The sequence below is a fragment of the Mytilus edulis genome, chromosome 12 (assembly GCF_963676685.1).
Source record: "Mytilus edulis chromosome 12, xbMytEdul2.2, whole genome shotgun sequence".
NCBI classification, from domain to species: Eukaryota; Metazoa; Mollusca; class Bivalvia; order Mytilida; family Mytilidae; genus Mytilus; species Mytilus edulis.
In genome coordinates this window covers 70,836,700-70,852,890 of record NC_092355.1, presented here as the reverse complement: position 1 = coordinate 70,852,890, position 16,191 = coordinate 70,836,700, and the positions used below count along the sequence as shown (strand labels likewise).

The window sequence follows — 16,191 nt, the reverse complement described above, 5'->3', positions numbered from 1 at the left end:
GTAAGTTTTGTAACGTTGCGTCGTTTGTTTTCTCTTATTTTTGAGTGTATATTCACTGTGACATTGCGATAAGACGTGTCACGGCACTTGTCTATCCCAAATTCATGTATTTGGTTTTGATGTTATATTTGTTATTATTTGATTTTGTCTGTTGCTTGGTCCGTTTCTGTGTGTGTTACATTGTAGTGTTGTGTCGTTGTTCTCCTCTTTCATATAATGCGTTTCCCTCAGTTTTAGTTTGTTACCCCGATTTTGTTTTTTGTCCATGGATTTATGAGTTTGAACAGCGGTATACTACTGTTGCCTTTATTGGAAAGAGTGTAGAACAGCCGGAATAATCAGACAGCATATGAGGAATATACAAAATAAATGCAGAAAATACATTAAGGCTAACAAATTAATGGTATTGCTTTTTGTTTCGCTCTTATCCCATATGAAATTTACTGACCCTGTATATATCGTCCTAAGTCACTAGAACATGTATAACTTATAACACGCAGAGTTGATAAGTGGTATTACATCGCAGAGAAAGAGAAGTCAAAGAAGTCAAATATTAATGTGTAAAAAAATATTCATCTTCAAATTATGGTAAACTTGTCTCCCTGAATGCAAATTTCCCCAGATACTCATTTATTATTTTGTATTCAACAGTAATGTATAGATGTTGAAATCCATCAATAAGGAAGAAAATAGAAAAACTAAATAAAGAATGGCAAGTAATCAAAAAGGAGGGAGATCGGAATAGTCAGAAATATATATATCTGTCTACTCTAAAAAAAAAAAAAAAAAAAAAAAAAAAAAAAAAATAAAAAACACATAAAAAACACACACACGCACAAAAAAGCATTACATTTACACTGAAAGCTGAAAGATCAATTACCTGAAGTTATTGTCGTTTCCAAAGTACCGTCCATCTTGATAGATTTGATTGAACTTCCAGATGATGATTCAATCCAAATAATGGAATCAGTTTTGTAATCTACTGCAACATCAGTGGGACGTATAACACCAGTATCAACTGACGATATCACTGTTGAATTGTATACGCTAAACAGTCTGTTACTCAACTGATCGATAGTTAGGAAGGATGTTGTATCAATGTTTTCTATAATAGACAAATAATATTTCCTTTAATCACAGTTAAATTAAAAGAACAAGAACGTTATGCTACAATTATAGTGAATAACACTTTATATCTAAAAAAAAAAAAAAATTCCAAACTCCAAAGAAAATTCAAAACGGTTAAATCCTTTTTCAAATTACCAAAAAAAAAAAAGCAAAACATATCTGACAATGTATTGCAACTGTTAAAAAAAAGTTAAGCTTTAAAATTTGAACATTGTAATTTGAATATCATGAAATTATTATTAACCTCAAAATTCTTATGATGTAATCAGTTTATGATTTTTTAGGATATTGTATAGTCGTTTCTCAATGTTCTCTTAATTGATACTCGTGTTTGCATATGTATTATTTGTTCTGCGGGAGTGATCGGACTAGTAACACAGCATGTGTATCTAAAAGTCTTTTCTTTGATACAAACATGTTTATCAAGTACTTACGTTTTCCGTTTTTGAATTGATCGAAGTCTGTTTTTTTTATCATTTAATCACTCATCAACACTTATTATTTAAAAATTAAACCTGACTTGCTTCAAATGATTTTTTTTAAATGCCTCGAATATCAACTAATTAATAAAAGGAATGAATAGGTTACCGATGTATACATCTCCTTAATATTTTTATATTAACAACCCAAGTAGGTGATCACAAAAAGAACCCCAAAAAAGGGACGACACCAAATTAGTCATAACGAATTATACATGTTATTTTATATTCACCTGGAATGCATGATAATTCATCTGCTTGCAGTTGGTATCCTAGATGACAATCACATTTTGCAAAATAACCATGAACAACACAGATCTGTTGACAACCACCGTTATTTTTTACACATGGAACTAAAACAAGAAATGGACATGAAGAAAATAAGAGAAATCATATGTTAGCAAAAGTTCAGTGCCAGATTTGCTCTCTTGAAATAAGTGTATAAACACTAGGTGTATATATGTGAACAAAGTACAAATAGTCATAAAATAGCACAATAACACAACGACAGGGTGGATAAATATAGAGCTACGCCATATGTATAAAAAAAAACCACAGAAGGCATATAAATTTGTAGACAAAACACTTTAGCACAGAAGAAAACTAGAATACAAAATTTATCATAGAACAACATGAACAATAACACAATGGTGGGATGTATAAGTACAGAGCCACGTCATATGTATCAAACATACTAAACAGTAAAAATAATGTTCATAAAGACAAACAGATGAATGCAATAAAACATTATGAAGAAGATAAACAAACAACGTAAGTATCCAGGATTTTTACTTTGGAACAATTGTGTAACATTTGTGAAGTTGATGCGGAATATCTATTAACTTGGTCTTGGTATCTTCAGATGAACCTTTTTATGAAAAGAACGAGAGGTTATTTGACAGAACCCTGATTTATCAACTTTCTGCCAAGGTTTTGGTCACGTTTATAAAGTCAACGTAGGAGTTGTAAGCTCTTGAATATTGAATAAGTTTGGAAATGCATATTCAATATGCAGATGAAGTTGGTGTATTGCTACTTTGCAACTTTCTTTTTCTTCAGCTGATTAGAAATTGACGTGTAAAGCTCCAGTTTCTAGTAAATTGGAATGCATTTTCCATTAAAAAAATTGACGCCTCTATCTAAGTTATGATTGAAAATAGTAACTGAAGGACCTGTAGTTTTTCTCATCCATGGCCTTAAGTGCGTGTTGAATTGTTGTCTTATCGGTTTTTATTCTACATAACATTTGTAAATGTTGAAATGATAACTTCATCCATGCATTTGTAAAGGGTGGGCACTGTTACACGTTTTAATGATAGGTTGAACAACAATTGAAGCTATTTGTACATGTTTTTAAAACTTTTTATTACCATTTCTTTGTGGTTGAATATTTTTATCATAGAACACAAACATAGATGGAGATGATAGATCTTCCAGCGCGAAACTGTATATTGGATCTTCTGAATTTAGTTCATCAACGTACATACTGGTGCTACCTCCTGTCGATTGTAACCAAAGAAGATAATCCTTAAAAAGAAAGCGTAAACTTTTTTTAGTAGTTCTTTGTGGAAATTGAAGGAAACAAATATAGGGTCTGGATATACAAAAGCGAATTATCTGAATGAATATAATAAAAATGGAAAGGCAAAACAGGGAAGCACACCATTTTTATAATATATATAAATATGAAATATTGATGGTGATAAAGCTAATAGAAGAAAACACTTCATCTGATTTAGTTGCACCATAAGAAATATTGGCCTCATCAATTGTCCATCAGAAACTTTTTATTAAATACGCAAAGTCATCGAAATCATTTTCAAATGCATTCCCGCTTCTTTAAACTTTTTATTAGCTTAGTTTTATAACCATCATATGAAAATATTACCTTCATTGCGAAGCGAACGACCAACGATCTCTTTCACAGTCTTAACACAATTTAATGCTACGTTTTGTGTGATAAGAACCATGATCATTAAACAATATATTTTTTGCAAATATCAAATGTAAATTATTGGGTGCTATTTCATTAGCAAATGCAAATCACGTCAACTAATTTGCATAGAAGACAAAAAAAGTGTATTTACTTTATATACACCGATACCATGAGTGTTAGCACCATCAATTTTCATAATTTTTAAGTCATTCCCAGAAGATGTAATTGAACCGACTTTCCCAACATCTGTCCAATAGAGCCTGAAATATAAAAGAAATATGAAGATTCATTCTTCAATTCATTCTTGGATATACGAAAAAAAAAATGGATAGCGAATTGTGTTACTTAGTGTGAAAATGTCCCATACATTTTGTTAAATATATTTCATAATTCAAAAGTAGGTTCTATAATTAAACGCATATTGTATTGGTATTATTTTTAACGCAAAAGCTTTTCTACAATGATATTTTTATGTAAAAAGTTAAATCACAACAAATACTGAACTCCGAGGAAAATTAAAAACGGAAAGTTCCTAATTAAATGGCAAAATCAAAAGCTCAAACACATCAAACATATCATATTCCTGACTTGGTACAGACAAAATTCTTCTGTTGAAAATGGTTGATTATTTATGGTTTTATAAGCTAAACCTCTTACTTGTATGGAAGTTACACCAAATTTCATTATATTGATAGCGATGTGTAAACACAACAAACAGACATATAATAAGTAAAGATGTTAACAATACGGGTACAACAGTCAACATTGTGTTATAATCTTAATCACAATAAAAACAAACAAATATTTAACAAAGAAGCACAAAGAGACAAATACATTAGCAACAATGAAAGACAAGAATACAAAAATTTACCATAGCACAATACTACAATGCCACGTCATCTATATCAAAGAAACACAGAAAGGCATTCAGACAAAGCACATTAGAAAAATTGAAAGTCAAGTTATAATAGAAAAATAACACAATGATAGGTTTCACAAGTACATAGTCACATGTATATATTTACTTAATAACCAGGAATTTGGTTAACAGAATTTGACACTTTAATTTTATTAACTGTAACATGTTTTTACCTGTCTTTGGGTCTGTTATATGTCAGCCATTTTGAATTGATCAAACCAGTATTCTGTAAACTGTTAGAAGATGAATTGCGCAGATTAACAATCTCAATCTGTTTGCTTTTTTCCCCTGTGACGGCAAATATGACACTGTAAAATTAAGACGATTGATATCTAGAAAAAAATCTTATACAACTTTAATTACGCATCAAATTATGTTAAACCTGTACTTGTATCTCCATATTTGCAATAGTTGACAAACGTTAAGGATGTACTTAGGTGAAATTAAAAAAATCAAGAATTAAAAATTGATACTTTTATCCGGAAGAGCATTACATAAGGAACACAATAATATCAATTTGTCCGCATCAACCAGAACTGACCATATTTGCACTTTATTATGAACATGATGTCAATCTTGCTAGCCGCAAAGTAAATCACATATATTTTTATATCAGGATGGATTGTTTAATATAAATGAAAGCAATATTGGAAAATAAAATTATGCTCACATCAGTTTATAGTGCCAGCATGTCCTCTTGTTCATCAAAATTTTGAATCGTAAACTAATTTCAGTAGTTTTGATCTCAGACTGACTCATGAATATAACAAAATTATTTGTTGCATCAACCAAAACTGACCATATTTGACAGCATCAACCATAACTGACCATATGTGACAGCATCAACCAAAACTGACCATATTTGACAGCATCAACCATAACTGACCATATGTGACAGCATCAACCAAAACTGACCATAATTACACTTTGTTATGTAAATCTTAATATATATATAGCCGCATACTAAATCACTTATAGTAATACATATTACGATGGATTTTATAATTCAAATAACAGCAATATCAATGAATATTGGAACACATTGGCTACTAAAAAATTTCCACATCAATTTAGAATATCAGCAAGTCCTCTTTTTATTCAAAATATTGAATTGTAAACAAATTTCAGTGGTTTCGATATATCAGACTGAGTGAGAGTTGTTTTAACAAAATTATTTGACCGCATCAACCAAAACTGAACTTATTTACACTTTATCAGGTAAATATACAATACGGCCTCATTGTAAACATGGTAAGCCAATATTATTTCTATGTGAGGACGGATCGTATGATAAAAATGACACCAACTTTGAAACACAATACACCTTATCGCTAATCCTGGCTGACCCGGCCTCTTGAACTTTTGAAGCATACAACAATGACTTTTCCATTGTGGCGTCAGATATTTTGTTCTATGACGTCAAAATTTTACGGGAACCTGTGTGATATCCAGTAATGGCAGACAAATAGCGACAAGGTGTATTTATACCATATCTAAGAATTTAGCGTGCCGTTATTTCCTCTCTGTATCCATAATAATGAACCGTCATTAAACATGCTAAAGTGACTTTTTAACATGTTTAAGTCAGTAGTTTGTGATGGTTTTTTTTTTTAAAACAAAACTATTTAATGGCATCATCCAACACTCACATGACTGATTCATATACTTTATTTTAAAAATAAAATAAAAGTACATGTATGGGAAGTTCTCTTCTTGGAATAGTATACTGTTAATATAATTTGAAGAAGGCAAAGAAAAATGCATGATTTTGTTTGTAGCCGAACGTCCAGGGGAAAATGTTTCATTCATGTTCAGATCCAGTATATTTTTCTGAGTTCCAGACTCCCAGATATCATTTATAATCGTTATGGATAAGTCTGGCTAAATTGACGAGATGGGGCATATGTATATATAGTTTTTTTACGTTACACAACACTTTTTTCATTAATATCCCATAATTCATCCAATGTACAATTTTCGTTTGAACATTTCTCAAAACAGAATCTTAAATGAATGTAAATGAAATTAAATAAATCCAAGGCAAACAAGGTAAATTACGATTAAAATTCCATGAATTAAATGTAGAGTTTTATTTAGGAGGAGACTGTTAAAAACGGGGAACGAAGAAACGTAAACAATGATGTTTCCGTATGCAATCTTATAAAAATATCTCCGATGAGTTGGATAACCTTCTATTCACTTCGATATTTGTACATGTAACGTAATAAAAGTCGTTTGATCAGTAAAAAATATAGAAAATCTGCTATTTAATATATAGCAAAGTAATTGGAAGGGATTTATTTCTTCTAAATTCTAAAGTCCTGACTGATTTGGTCAGTTCTGCTGACAGTTCTACGGTTAGAAGTGATTTGGACAGTTCTACCTAGAACTGATTTAGACAGTTCTACCCTAGAACTGATCCTGACAGTTCTACCTAGAACTGATTTAGTCAGTTCTACCTAGAACTGATTCTGACAGTTCTACTTAGAACAGTTCTAGGGTAGAACTGTTCTAGGTAGAACTGTTCTAGGACAGGTTAGAACAGTTCTATGACAGAATATTCTGACAGTTCTAATGAGAGGTTAGAAGTGATCTCCACTGTAGGTGATTTCTCTTATTTATTGTGGAGTTTAGTATGACGTCCATTTTCAATGAACTAGTACACTTTTTTGTTTAGGTTTGCGAGATTTTCTGGCTGTGTTGAAGACCCATACATGTAGCTGGTTTTCGGCTGTTTTCTGCTTTTTAGTCGGATTGTTGTCTCTTTGAAATAATTCTCATTTCCATTCTCAATTTCATTATGTAGGGTAGTGGTTTTGCTCATTATTGAAAGCCATTCTTTGACAATAAGTTCAATTTGTTAACTTTTGCAACAGTTGGTATCGTGTGGAGAGTTGTCTTATTGGCAATCATACCAGATGCAGAAAGTAAACAAAACGAAAATATTTTTTTTCAACAGCTTTGATACAAGAGTGTTTTATCACAGCTACCATGGTTACTGTTTCTCAAGTTCAGTGGTCATCGTCACTCCATTTAATGTTGTTGACTGAAACAGGAATACGATATTTGTTAATGCCATCAAAGATACATGTACGAGGCCGTAATTTTATAAATAGAAATACAAATCACGCTTCAACTTGAACCTGTATGTGGAATTTTTATTTCAGAACTTTAATAGTACAAAATATACCAATAGTCTATTGTATAATTATACATAAAATACAATACCATCAGACTGTTTAAAATGTACATGAATTTTCATTTGTGATTAAATAAGAGCGCGATTTTCTGCACTGCTGTTTGAGTTACTGTATGATTGGTTTTTGTAAAAAGAGAGAATGACGAATGACATTAACAAATAAGAGGCCACCGTTTCTGTTTCATCAGAAAATGTATTCTGAGTATGCTTGCGTTCATTATTACCAAAATTGAAGGCAGTACCTTGACCTATAATGGTTTACTTTTATAAATTGTTATTTTGGTGGAGAGTTGTCTCATTGACACTCATACCACATCTTCCTATATCAATATATAATATATTGCTGATTTGAATACACACGTTACGGCTAAATATTGAAAAGTAAGGGTAAGTTTCACTCCCTAAACGCTATTATTTTAGGAAGCCTTTATAAAAACAAATAAAAAACTAGTACTATGCAATTCGCCGTTTCAGAATCTAACACATTCTGGGGAATGTTTTAAAAAGTGTGCACCAACTTTTGATTGGTTTAAACGTCATAAACAATGGAAATTCAATTTTGGTGTAAGAACATAAGAATTGCCCATAGACCTTTAGATTCTGAAACGGCTAATTAAATTTCAGTTCTTCCAATCAATGTTAAATATATTAAAAATGACGTACAGCAATCATTTTATTTCCTTCAATACGTTTTGTGGTGATTGTTTCTATCCATCCCGTTAACTCGTGACTAGATTTGTCAGACTGAGTCCATACGCCGTCTGCACCTATAGTAGCTGTGAACTGCAAATTTAAAAGTGGTTAATGTGTAGAAATATTGCATAGGTTAAAAAAATAAAGATGCTATAAATACATATATACTGAATGTTTAATAAACGAATTTGAACGAAAATGTCGAAATGTCTGAACGTAAAATGAAACTATTTAATTGTTTAACCTTCTAAACAGTGGCGGATACAGGGAGAGGGTTCCAGGGGTTGCCCCCCCCCCATTTTTTGGAGGATCAATGCATTTGAATTGGGACATATAGTTGGAACATCCCCCCGGTTTTAAAATGGCTGGATCCGCCCCTGCTAAACATTTTAGTTTTTTTAAATAAATGTATTGTGTATACGTCCACATATAGATTGGGAGATGCTTTCGTTGTAAGATAAAACTATTTTAATTCATATATATTTGAATCTCAATTCAAGGTAATAGGGATGGCATATGTTTTGTGTTCGAGACATATATCAAATAAACAGAGGCGGATTTAGGCGGGGCAGGGGGCCCGGGCCCCCCTTTTTGGGAAAAAAATTTGGTTGCTTATATAGGGAATCACTGAAGCGTGACTGGAGCGAGCCCCCTCTTAGGCAGTCAGTGTGCCCCCAATGAAGAAAGTTTCTGGATCCGCCAGTGATAAAGGTCGGTTCTTTTCACATCGTGTACTTTAAATAGTTCCATCAATACAAAAAAAAAATGGACTTAGACAAAAAAAAAAAAAACCCAGATGGAGTGCCAAAATAAGTTGATGAATATTGAAAACCTTAAATGTTTAAAATGATGTGTCTAATCTGGTAAAGGCCAAATATGAGTGGCTTGATGGATTATACAGATAGTGAACAGTGGCAGATCTAAGGGAGGAGGGAGGGGGTTCCGGGGGTTGGAACCTTCATTTTTGGGGTGCGATCAATACATTTGAATTGGGACATATGGTTGGAATCCCCCTTTTGAATATGACTGGATCCGCCCCTGGAGAATAACGATCACTGAAAGTACTAAATAAAGGGCAAACAATGAACAAAAAGGAGAACCTATATTCTAAAAACATATACAGAATAGAGACACATTGGAACTATTATATACAATATAAATGCCAGAGTATATGAGCAAAGGAGAAAAGGTGACTTAAGGTGGTATGGGAGTCTAAAATAAAAATGATAGAATTTGTTCATACTTTGCCAAAACGTTGTATCTATTGATACATGTTGAAAAATATAATAAAAATGATAGGTGACCGCGCATTTTCTCAAGCTACAGGACGGGACAAAATGACACATTTTGTATGGATTATACAGGAAAAAACACCATTTTGTGATTAGAAACTAAACAAAATGATAGAATTGTTAAATACTTCAGGAAAAGATACAGTGGAGATCACTTCTAACCTCTCATTAAATCTGTCAGAATCTGTCAGGAGAACTGTTCTAGGACAGTACGTAGAACTGTCAGCCTGATACCTTTTAGTCAGTTCTAGGTTAGAACTGTTCTAGCTAGAACTGATTTGGTCAGTTCTAGCTAGAACTGATTTGGTCAGTTCTATCTAGAACTGATTTGGACAGTTCTACCTAGAGCTGATCCTGACAGTTCTACCCTAGAACAGTTTTAGACATTTCTACCTAGCTAGAACTGACCAAATCCTTGGTCAGTTCTACTTCTAGAACAGTTCTGCGGTTAGAATTGATAACAAATTCTACGGCCAGAATTGATTTATAAATTCTACGGCTATAGAATTGATTTATAAATTCTACGGCTAGAATTGATTTATAAATTCTACGGCTAGAATTGATTTATAAATCCTACAGCTAAAATTGATTTATAAATTTTACGGCTAGAATTGATTTAGTTTAAATTTAAGAACTCTTTGTCTAAATATAAAGGCTTCGGCAAAGTAGCGATTAATATTATAAAGAGTTTTGCTATTTTGCCGGTTTTAACCCCGCCATATTCTGCATGATCGTCCATAAAATGGGTGCTGTACAGCAATTCAGAATAATTTTAGGTCAAGAAGGACTGTAATATATACAAGTTATAGCAATATTGGAAAACAATGACCTCAAAATTTTGTACGCATGAATTTATAGTGCCAGCATGTCCTCTTTTTATTCAAAGTATTGAATCGTAAACAAATATCAGTAGTTTTCATACTTCAGACTGAGTCTTGTAATAAAATCTTTTGACCGCATCAATCTAAACTGACCTTATTTGCTCTTTCGTTTTGCAATTCTATATAGCTGTACAGTAATTCAGTTATAATTTTAGGTCAAGAGGGACTATAATATATACAAGTTATAGCAATACTGGATAACAATGACCTCAAAATTTTGTTCGCATGAATTTATAGTGCCAGCATGTCCTCTTTTTATTCAAAGTATTGAATCGTAAACAAATATCAGTAGTTTTCAAACTTCAGACTGAGTCGTGTAATAAAATCTTTTGACCGCATCAATCTAAACTGACCTTATTTGCTCTTTCTTTCTGCAAATCTATATAGCTGTACAGTAATTCAGTTATAATTTTAGGTCAAGAGGGACTGTAATATATACAAGTTATAGCAATATTGGATAACAATGACCTCAAAATTTTGTTCGCATGAATTTATAGTGCCAGCATGTCCTCTTTTTATTCAAAGTATTGAATCGTAAACAAATATCAGTAGTTTTCATACTTTAGACTGCGTCGTGTAATAAAATCTTTTGACCGCATCAATCTAAACTGACCTTATTTGCTCTTTCTTTCTGCAAATCTATATAGCTGTACAACAATTCAGTTATAATTTTAGGTCAAGAGGGACTGTAATATACAAGTTACAGCAACATTGGAAAACAATGACCTAAAAGTTTTGTTCGCATGAATTTATAGTGCCAGTATATCCTCTTTTTATTCAAAGTATTGAATCGTAAACAAATACCAGTAGTTTTCATACTTCAGACTGAGTTGTATAATAAAATCTTTTGACCGCATCAACCAAAACTGACTATATTTGCTTTTTTTTTATGTGAGTCTATATAGTTGCACAGTACTTCAGTTATATTTTTTTTTACTGTAGTATATATAAATAACTGCAATATTGGAAATTGAACAAACATCAGTAGTTTTCATACCTCAGACTGACTCATGTAACAAAAATATGTGTCTGCATCAATCAAAACTGACCATATTTGACAGCATCAACCAAATCTGACCATATATAACTGCATCAGCCAAAACTGATCATTTTGCTTTTTTAATTTAAAAATGCGCGAAGCGGTTTTTTAATAGTTTGCACCACACTTTTTATGTTATTTCGAATAGACAGAAAAAAATGATAAGTCATTTCTTATAATTTGATTCTAAATTTCATTTTAAACCTTGCCAAACCATGAAAAAACGTTGATGACATTACGGTCACATGACTAATTTATGTCTATGGGCGCTGATAACACAATAACGACAGAAGACCCGTTACATCCAAACTTAAATTATTAAATAATGAACCGTCACAAAAAGTGACTTTTTAAGTCAGTAGTTCATGATAGTTTTTTTTTAAACAAAACTATTTAACGGCATCATCCAACACTCACATCACTGATTCATATACTAAATATTTTAAAATGTAAAGTACATGTATGAGAAGTTCTCTTCTTGGAAAGGTATACTGACTATACTGTTAATATAATTTGAAGAAGGAAAATGATTGGTTTTGTTTGTAGCCTTACGTCCAGTGGCAAATATTTCATTTATGTTCAGATCGAGTATATTTTTCTGACGTTCCAGACTCCCAGATATTATTCATTATCGTTATGGATAAGTTTTGCAACGAGATAATGCAAATATGAGAGCTCAGTGCAAATGTGCATAGTTTTCTTGCGTTTAACAACACTGTGTTCATTACTTTGATATCCCATAATTCATCCACTGTACAATTTTCGTTTGAACATTTGTCAAAACAGAATCTTAAATCATGAATGTAAATCCAAGGCAAACAAGGTAAATTAAGATTAAATTTACTTGAATTAAATGCAGAGTTATATTTACGAAGAGACTGTTAAGAACGGGGAACAAAGAAACGTAAACAATGATGTTTCATTTGCAATCTCATAAAAATATTTCTCCGATGGAGTTGGATAACCTCCTATCCACTTCGATATTTGTACATGTAACTTTTGATCAGTAAAAAATATAGAAACATCTGCTATTATATATAGTAAAGTAATTGGAACTGATTTTTTCTTCTAAATTCTAAATTGCCCTTTCTGCAGTGACGTCATTTAGAACTGTTCTACAGTCCTGACTGATTTAGTCAGTTCTGCTGACAGTTCTACGGTTATAACTGATTTGGTCAGTTCTAATATGTACCTAGATCAGTTTTAGACAGTTCTACCCTAGAACTGATCCTGACAGTTCTACCTAGAACAGTTCTAGGGTAGAACTGTTCTAGCTAGAACTGTTCTAGGACAGGTTAGAACAGTTCTATGACAGAATATTCTGACAGTTCTAATGAGAGGTTAGAAGTGATCTCCACTGTAGCTTTCAGACACTGCTTTGAGAATATCAAAAGAAAAGATAGGGTCACCGTACGATTTTTCCGGCTAAAATACAAAATAGGAAAATTCCATACAGAATCCTTCAGAAAATGCACTTTTTTAGAGTAACCTCCCCTTAAAATGACAATTTAAAAAAAAAAAAAAAAAAAAAAAAAAAAATGATTAACATTTGCAAAAATATCAATACTTAGAAGTTATATTCTTATAAATTGGTACTTTTAAATGAAAATGTACATTAAACATCTGCATTCCTGCATCAAATTTTGCTAACTTGATGGAAAATCTGGACCTTTGATTCTCTGTTTTTTACAATCCAAGAATGGGTGTCTTCCGCCATCTTGGATGGTAAAAAACAGGGAACTTAAGGTCCATATTTTCAATCAAGTTAGCAAAATTTGATGCAGGCATGCAGATATTTAATGTGAATTTTCATTTAAAAGAACCAATTTATAAGAATATAACTTATAAATATTATTATTTTTACGAGTGTAGATTATTTTTGGTTGTTTTAAAAAAAAAAAAAATTGGCATATAAAGGGAAGGTAACTCTAAAACAGTGCATTATCTGAAAGATTCTACATGGAATTTTTCTATTTTGTATTTAAGCCGGAAAAACGTACAGTGACCCTATCTTTTCTTTTGATATTCTCAAAGAATTGTCTGAAAGCTATCTTTTCCTTATTTATTTTACAATTTTATCATTTTGTTTAGTTTCTAATCACAAAACGGTGTTTTTTCCTGTATAATCCGTACAAAATTTGTCATTTTGTCACAACCTGTAGCTTGAGAAAATGCGCGGTGACCTATTTTTTTAAATTATATTTTTGAACATATATCAATAGATACTACGTCTTGCAAAGTATGAACAAGTTCTATCATTTTATTTTAGACTCCCATACCACCTTAAAAACATGTATATAGTTTGAAAGTATACAGAAATGAAGGACCCCAATCAATATGTGTCGGAAGTAAAGACAAAGCTTTCACTCTATATGTATACATTTTTATGTTTTGGAGTTTGGTATGACGTTACATATTCACTGATGTGGTACACATTTTTTATTAAGAGGCAAGCTGAAGCCTGCCTCCGGAATCGGGATTCTCTACATGTGTTGAAGACCCTTTGGTGGCATTCTGTTGTTGTTTACTCTTTGGTCGGGTTATTGTCTCCTTGACACAATGTCGTAACTACAATCCCCTTCCCTTTCATGAATGTGACCTACCGAATTAGACTATTTACCAGATTTGTAATAACATAAGCAACACGACTGCATGGTGCCACATGTGGAGCAGGATCTGCTTACCCTTCCGGAGCACCTGAGATCACCCCTAGTTTTTGGTGGGGTTCGTGTTGCTTATTCTTTGTTCTATGTTGTGTCATGTGTACTATTGTTTGTCTGTTTGTCTTTTTCATTTTTAGCCATGGCGTTGTCAGTTTATTTTCGATTTATGATTTTGACTGTCCCTCTGGTATCTTTCGTCCCTCTTCCATTCTCTATTTAATACATACCTTTACACCATTGCCTTCGGAATCTGTTGTAACTAGTTCTTGTCCCAGTTTAAATTCGTAAGACATTGGTGGCCCTAGGCCAGTATCATGCGTAATGATCCATTCGTCTCCTGCTTTGTTTTCCAGGCCTATAATTGTGACGGCATCTCTGTACTTGTCTATTAAATCTTGTGTAAGACCTTAAGGAAACAAAATGTCCATTTGCTATTTATTTTTTATTAATCTAAATGCATATGACCTGACTAAGAAATATTTTCGTTTGCCCAAACCCTAGTATCTTATGGCAGGGAAAGTGGGTAGATACGTATAAATAAAGAAAAAAGGACCAAAAAACAAACAACAAAAAAGAGAATATTAGGGTTAAAACGTATAACAAATAAGTAATAAGGTATCACAAAATAGCAGAACGGAAATTGACTCTGAAAAGTGACAAAAAGTGCATGTGTTGTGTTTATCCTGTATATACATATTTGTAAAGAAGACAAAACTGTAACGATCTTGAACTTAACATGTATGTGCAAAACTGTAACGATCTTGAACTTAACATGTATGTGCAAAACTGTAACGATCTTGAACTAAACATGTATGTGCAAAACTGTAACGATCTTGAACTAAAAGATATACATGTAGGAAGATGTGGTGTGAGTGCTAATGAGACAACTCTCCATCCAAATAACAATTATAAAAAAAGTAAACCATTATAAGTAAACATGTATGATGTATATGCAAAACTGTAACGATCTTGAACTAAACATGTATATGCAATTATATCGTGAAAACAAGTGATTTACTATTTCTAAAACAGTCAATCGCATTCTATTCCACCGTAACACCCCCCTTTTTTTCCACCCCTGTTTTTTTTATCTGGCCAATGAAATATTACCTGATTTTGAACAGAACTCGTCATAATTTTTCCTTGTTGAATTAATAGCTTTCCATGTTCCAACAAATTGTGCCATGATTATTTTCTTTGTCGATGCGTCTAATATGCTTATACCATTAAATAACCGGTCTACGTTTTGAACATATCTTTATCGCTAAATTAAACCTTATTATACCGATAATAAATAGTTCACGGTCTTACACAATAAATAATACTAAGCTACAATCTTAAATCTAATAATCTTAATCTCTGTTATATACTAACTACTATACATGAACATGTCATACTCATAAGAAGTCTACTTAAATCGATTAAATGCCAATTATATCAATACATGTATATATGCAATGTTTAACAGCTATATACATATATGCAATGTAAAATACACAAATTTAAAACATTTAAAAGCATAAATTCAAAATACAGTTATAACATTTAGTTCAGAAATATCAAGATAGGATTTTTTTTTTGGGGGGGGGGGGGGGGGGACTTCGACATTATTAGGGGGTAAGCAGCTGAAACATATGTCACCACATCATTTCCATACATTTTAAATATCGAAATACATACCCCATCATATATTTTTATGACAAAAAATGTATACATTGTAGCTACATTGTGTTATGATAACTCTATTTCACGGAGAAATTACTTGTAAATATATATATTATATATCGACTTCTTATTAGATTAAAGATAATTCTGTGTCAATCATCTTTTCATATATTTCATCTTTATTAGATATGTGCAACAAGGAGGGATATTGAAACGCAATTATTTTTATTAAAATTCTCTCCGCGTCAACTTGCAATGAATATGTTAATAATAAATCTGTCGCACTCTCAGGCTAAT

General features: G+C 32.0%; 2 protein-coding genes across 2 annotated transcripts in view; both read right to left on the bottom strand.

Annotated features, from left to right (window-relative positions):
- The window catches only part of LOC139499037 (low-density lipoprotein receptor-related protein 6-like), a 75,011-nt gene that overhangs the window by 7,984 nt on the left and 50,836 nt on the right, over nucleotides 1-16,191 (bottom strand). The window contains exons 8-12 of the mRNA XM_071287701.1: nucleotides 4,636-4,770; nucleotides 3,695-3,803; nucleotides 2,978-3,134; nucleotides 1,841-1,960; nucleotides 881-1,105 (exon numbers count right to left, since the gene is read on the bottom strand). Of these exons, the coding sequence (XP_071143802.1) occupies nucleotides 881-1,105; nucleotides 1,841-1,960; nucleotides 2,978-3,134; nucleotides 3,695-3,803; nucleotides 4,636-4,770 (746 nt within the window). The remainder of the gene's footprint in view (nucleotides 1-880; nucleotides 1,106-1,840; nucleotides 1,961-2,977; nucleotides 3,135-3,694; nucleotides 3,804-4,635; nucleotides 4,771-16,191) is intronic.
- On the bottom strand, nucleotides 6,115-15,566 carry LOC139499038 (fatty acid-binding protein, liver-like). The gene is made up of 4 exons (XM_071287703.1): nucleotides 15,340-15,566; nucleotides 14,457-14,635; nucleotides 8,325-8,444; nucleotides 6,115-7,508 (listed from the first exon to the last, which is right to left on the bottom strand). The coding sequence occupies exons 1-4, from the start codon at nucleotides 15,413-15,415 to the stop codon at nucleotides 7,458-7,460; spliced, it is 426 nt and encodes a 141-aa protein (XP_071143804.1). The 5' UTR covers nucleotides 15,416-15,566; the 3' UTR covers nucleotides 6,115-7,457.

Bases quoted from the DNA above. Each gene is read 5' to 3' on its own strand.
- LOC139499038 (XM_071287703.1), bottom strand. From the start codon at position 15,415: ATGGCACAATTTGTTGGAACATGGAAAGCTATTAATTCAACAAGGAAA. The intron at 14,636-15,339 runs GTAATATTTCAT...TGTTTCCTTAAG, and splicing joins CGAGTTCTGTTCAAAATCAG to GTCTTACACAAGATTTAATA. The intron at 7,509-8,324 runs GTACGTCATTTT...TTCCTGTTTCAG, and splicing joins AAGGAAATAAAATGATTGCT to TCAACAACATTAAATGGAGT.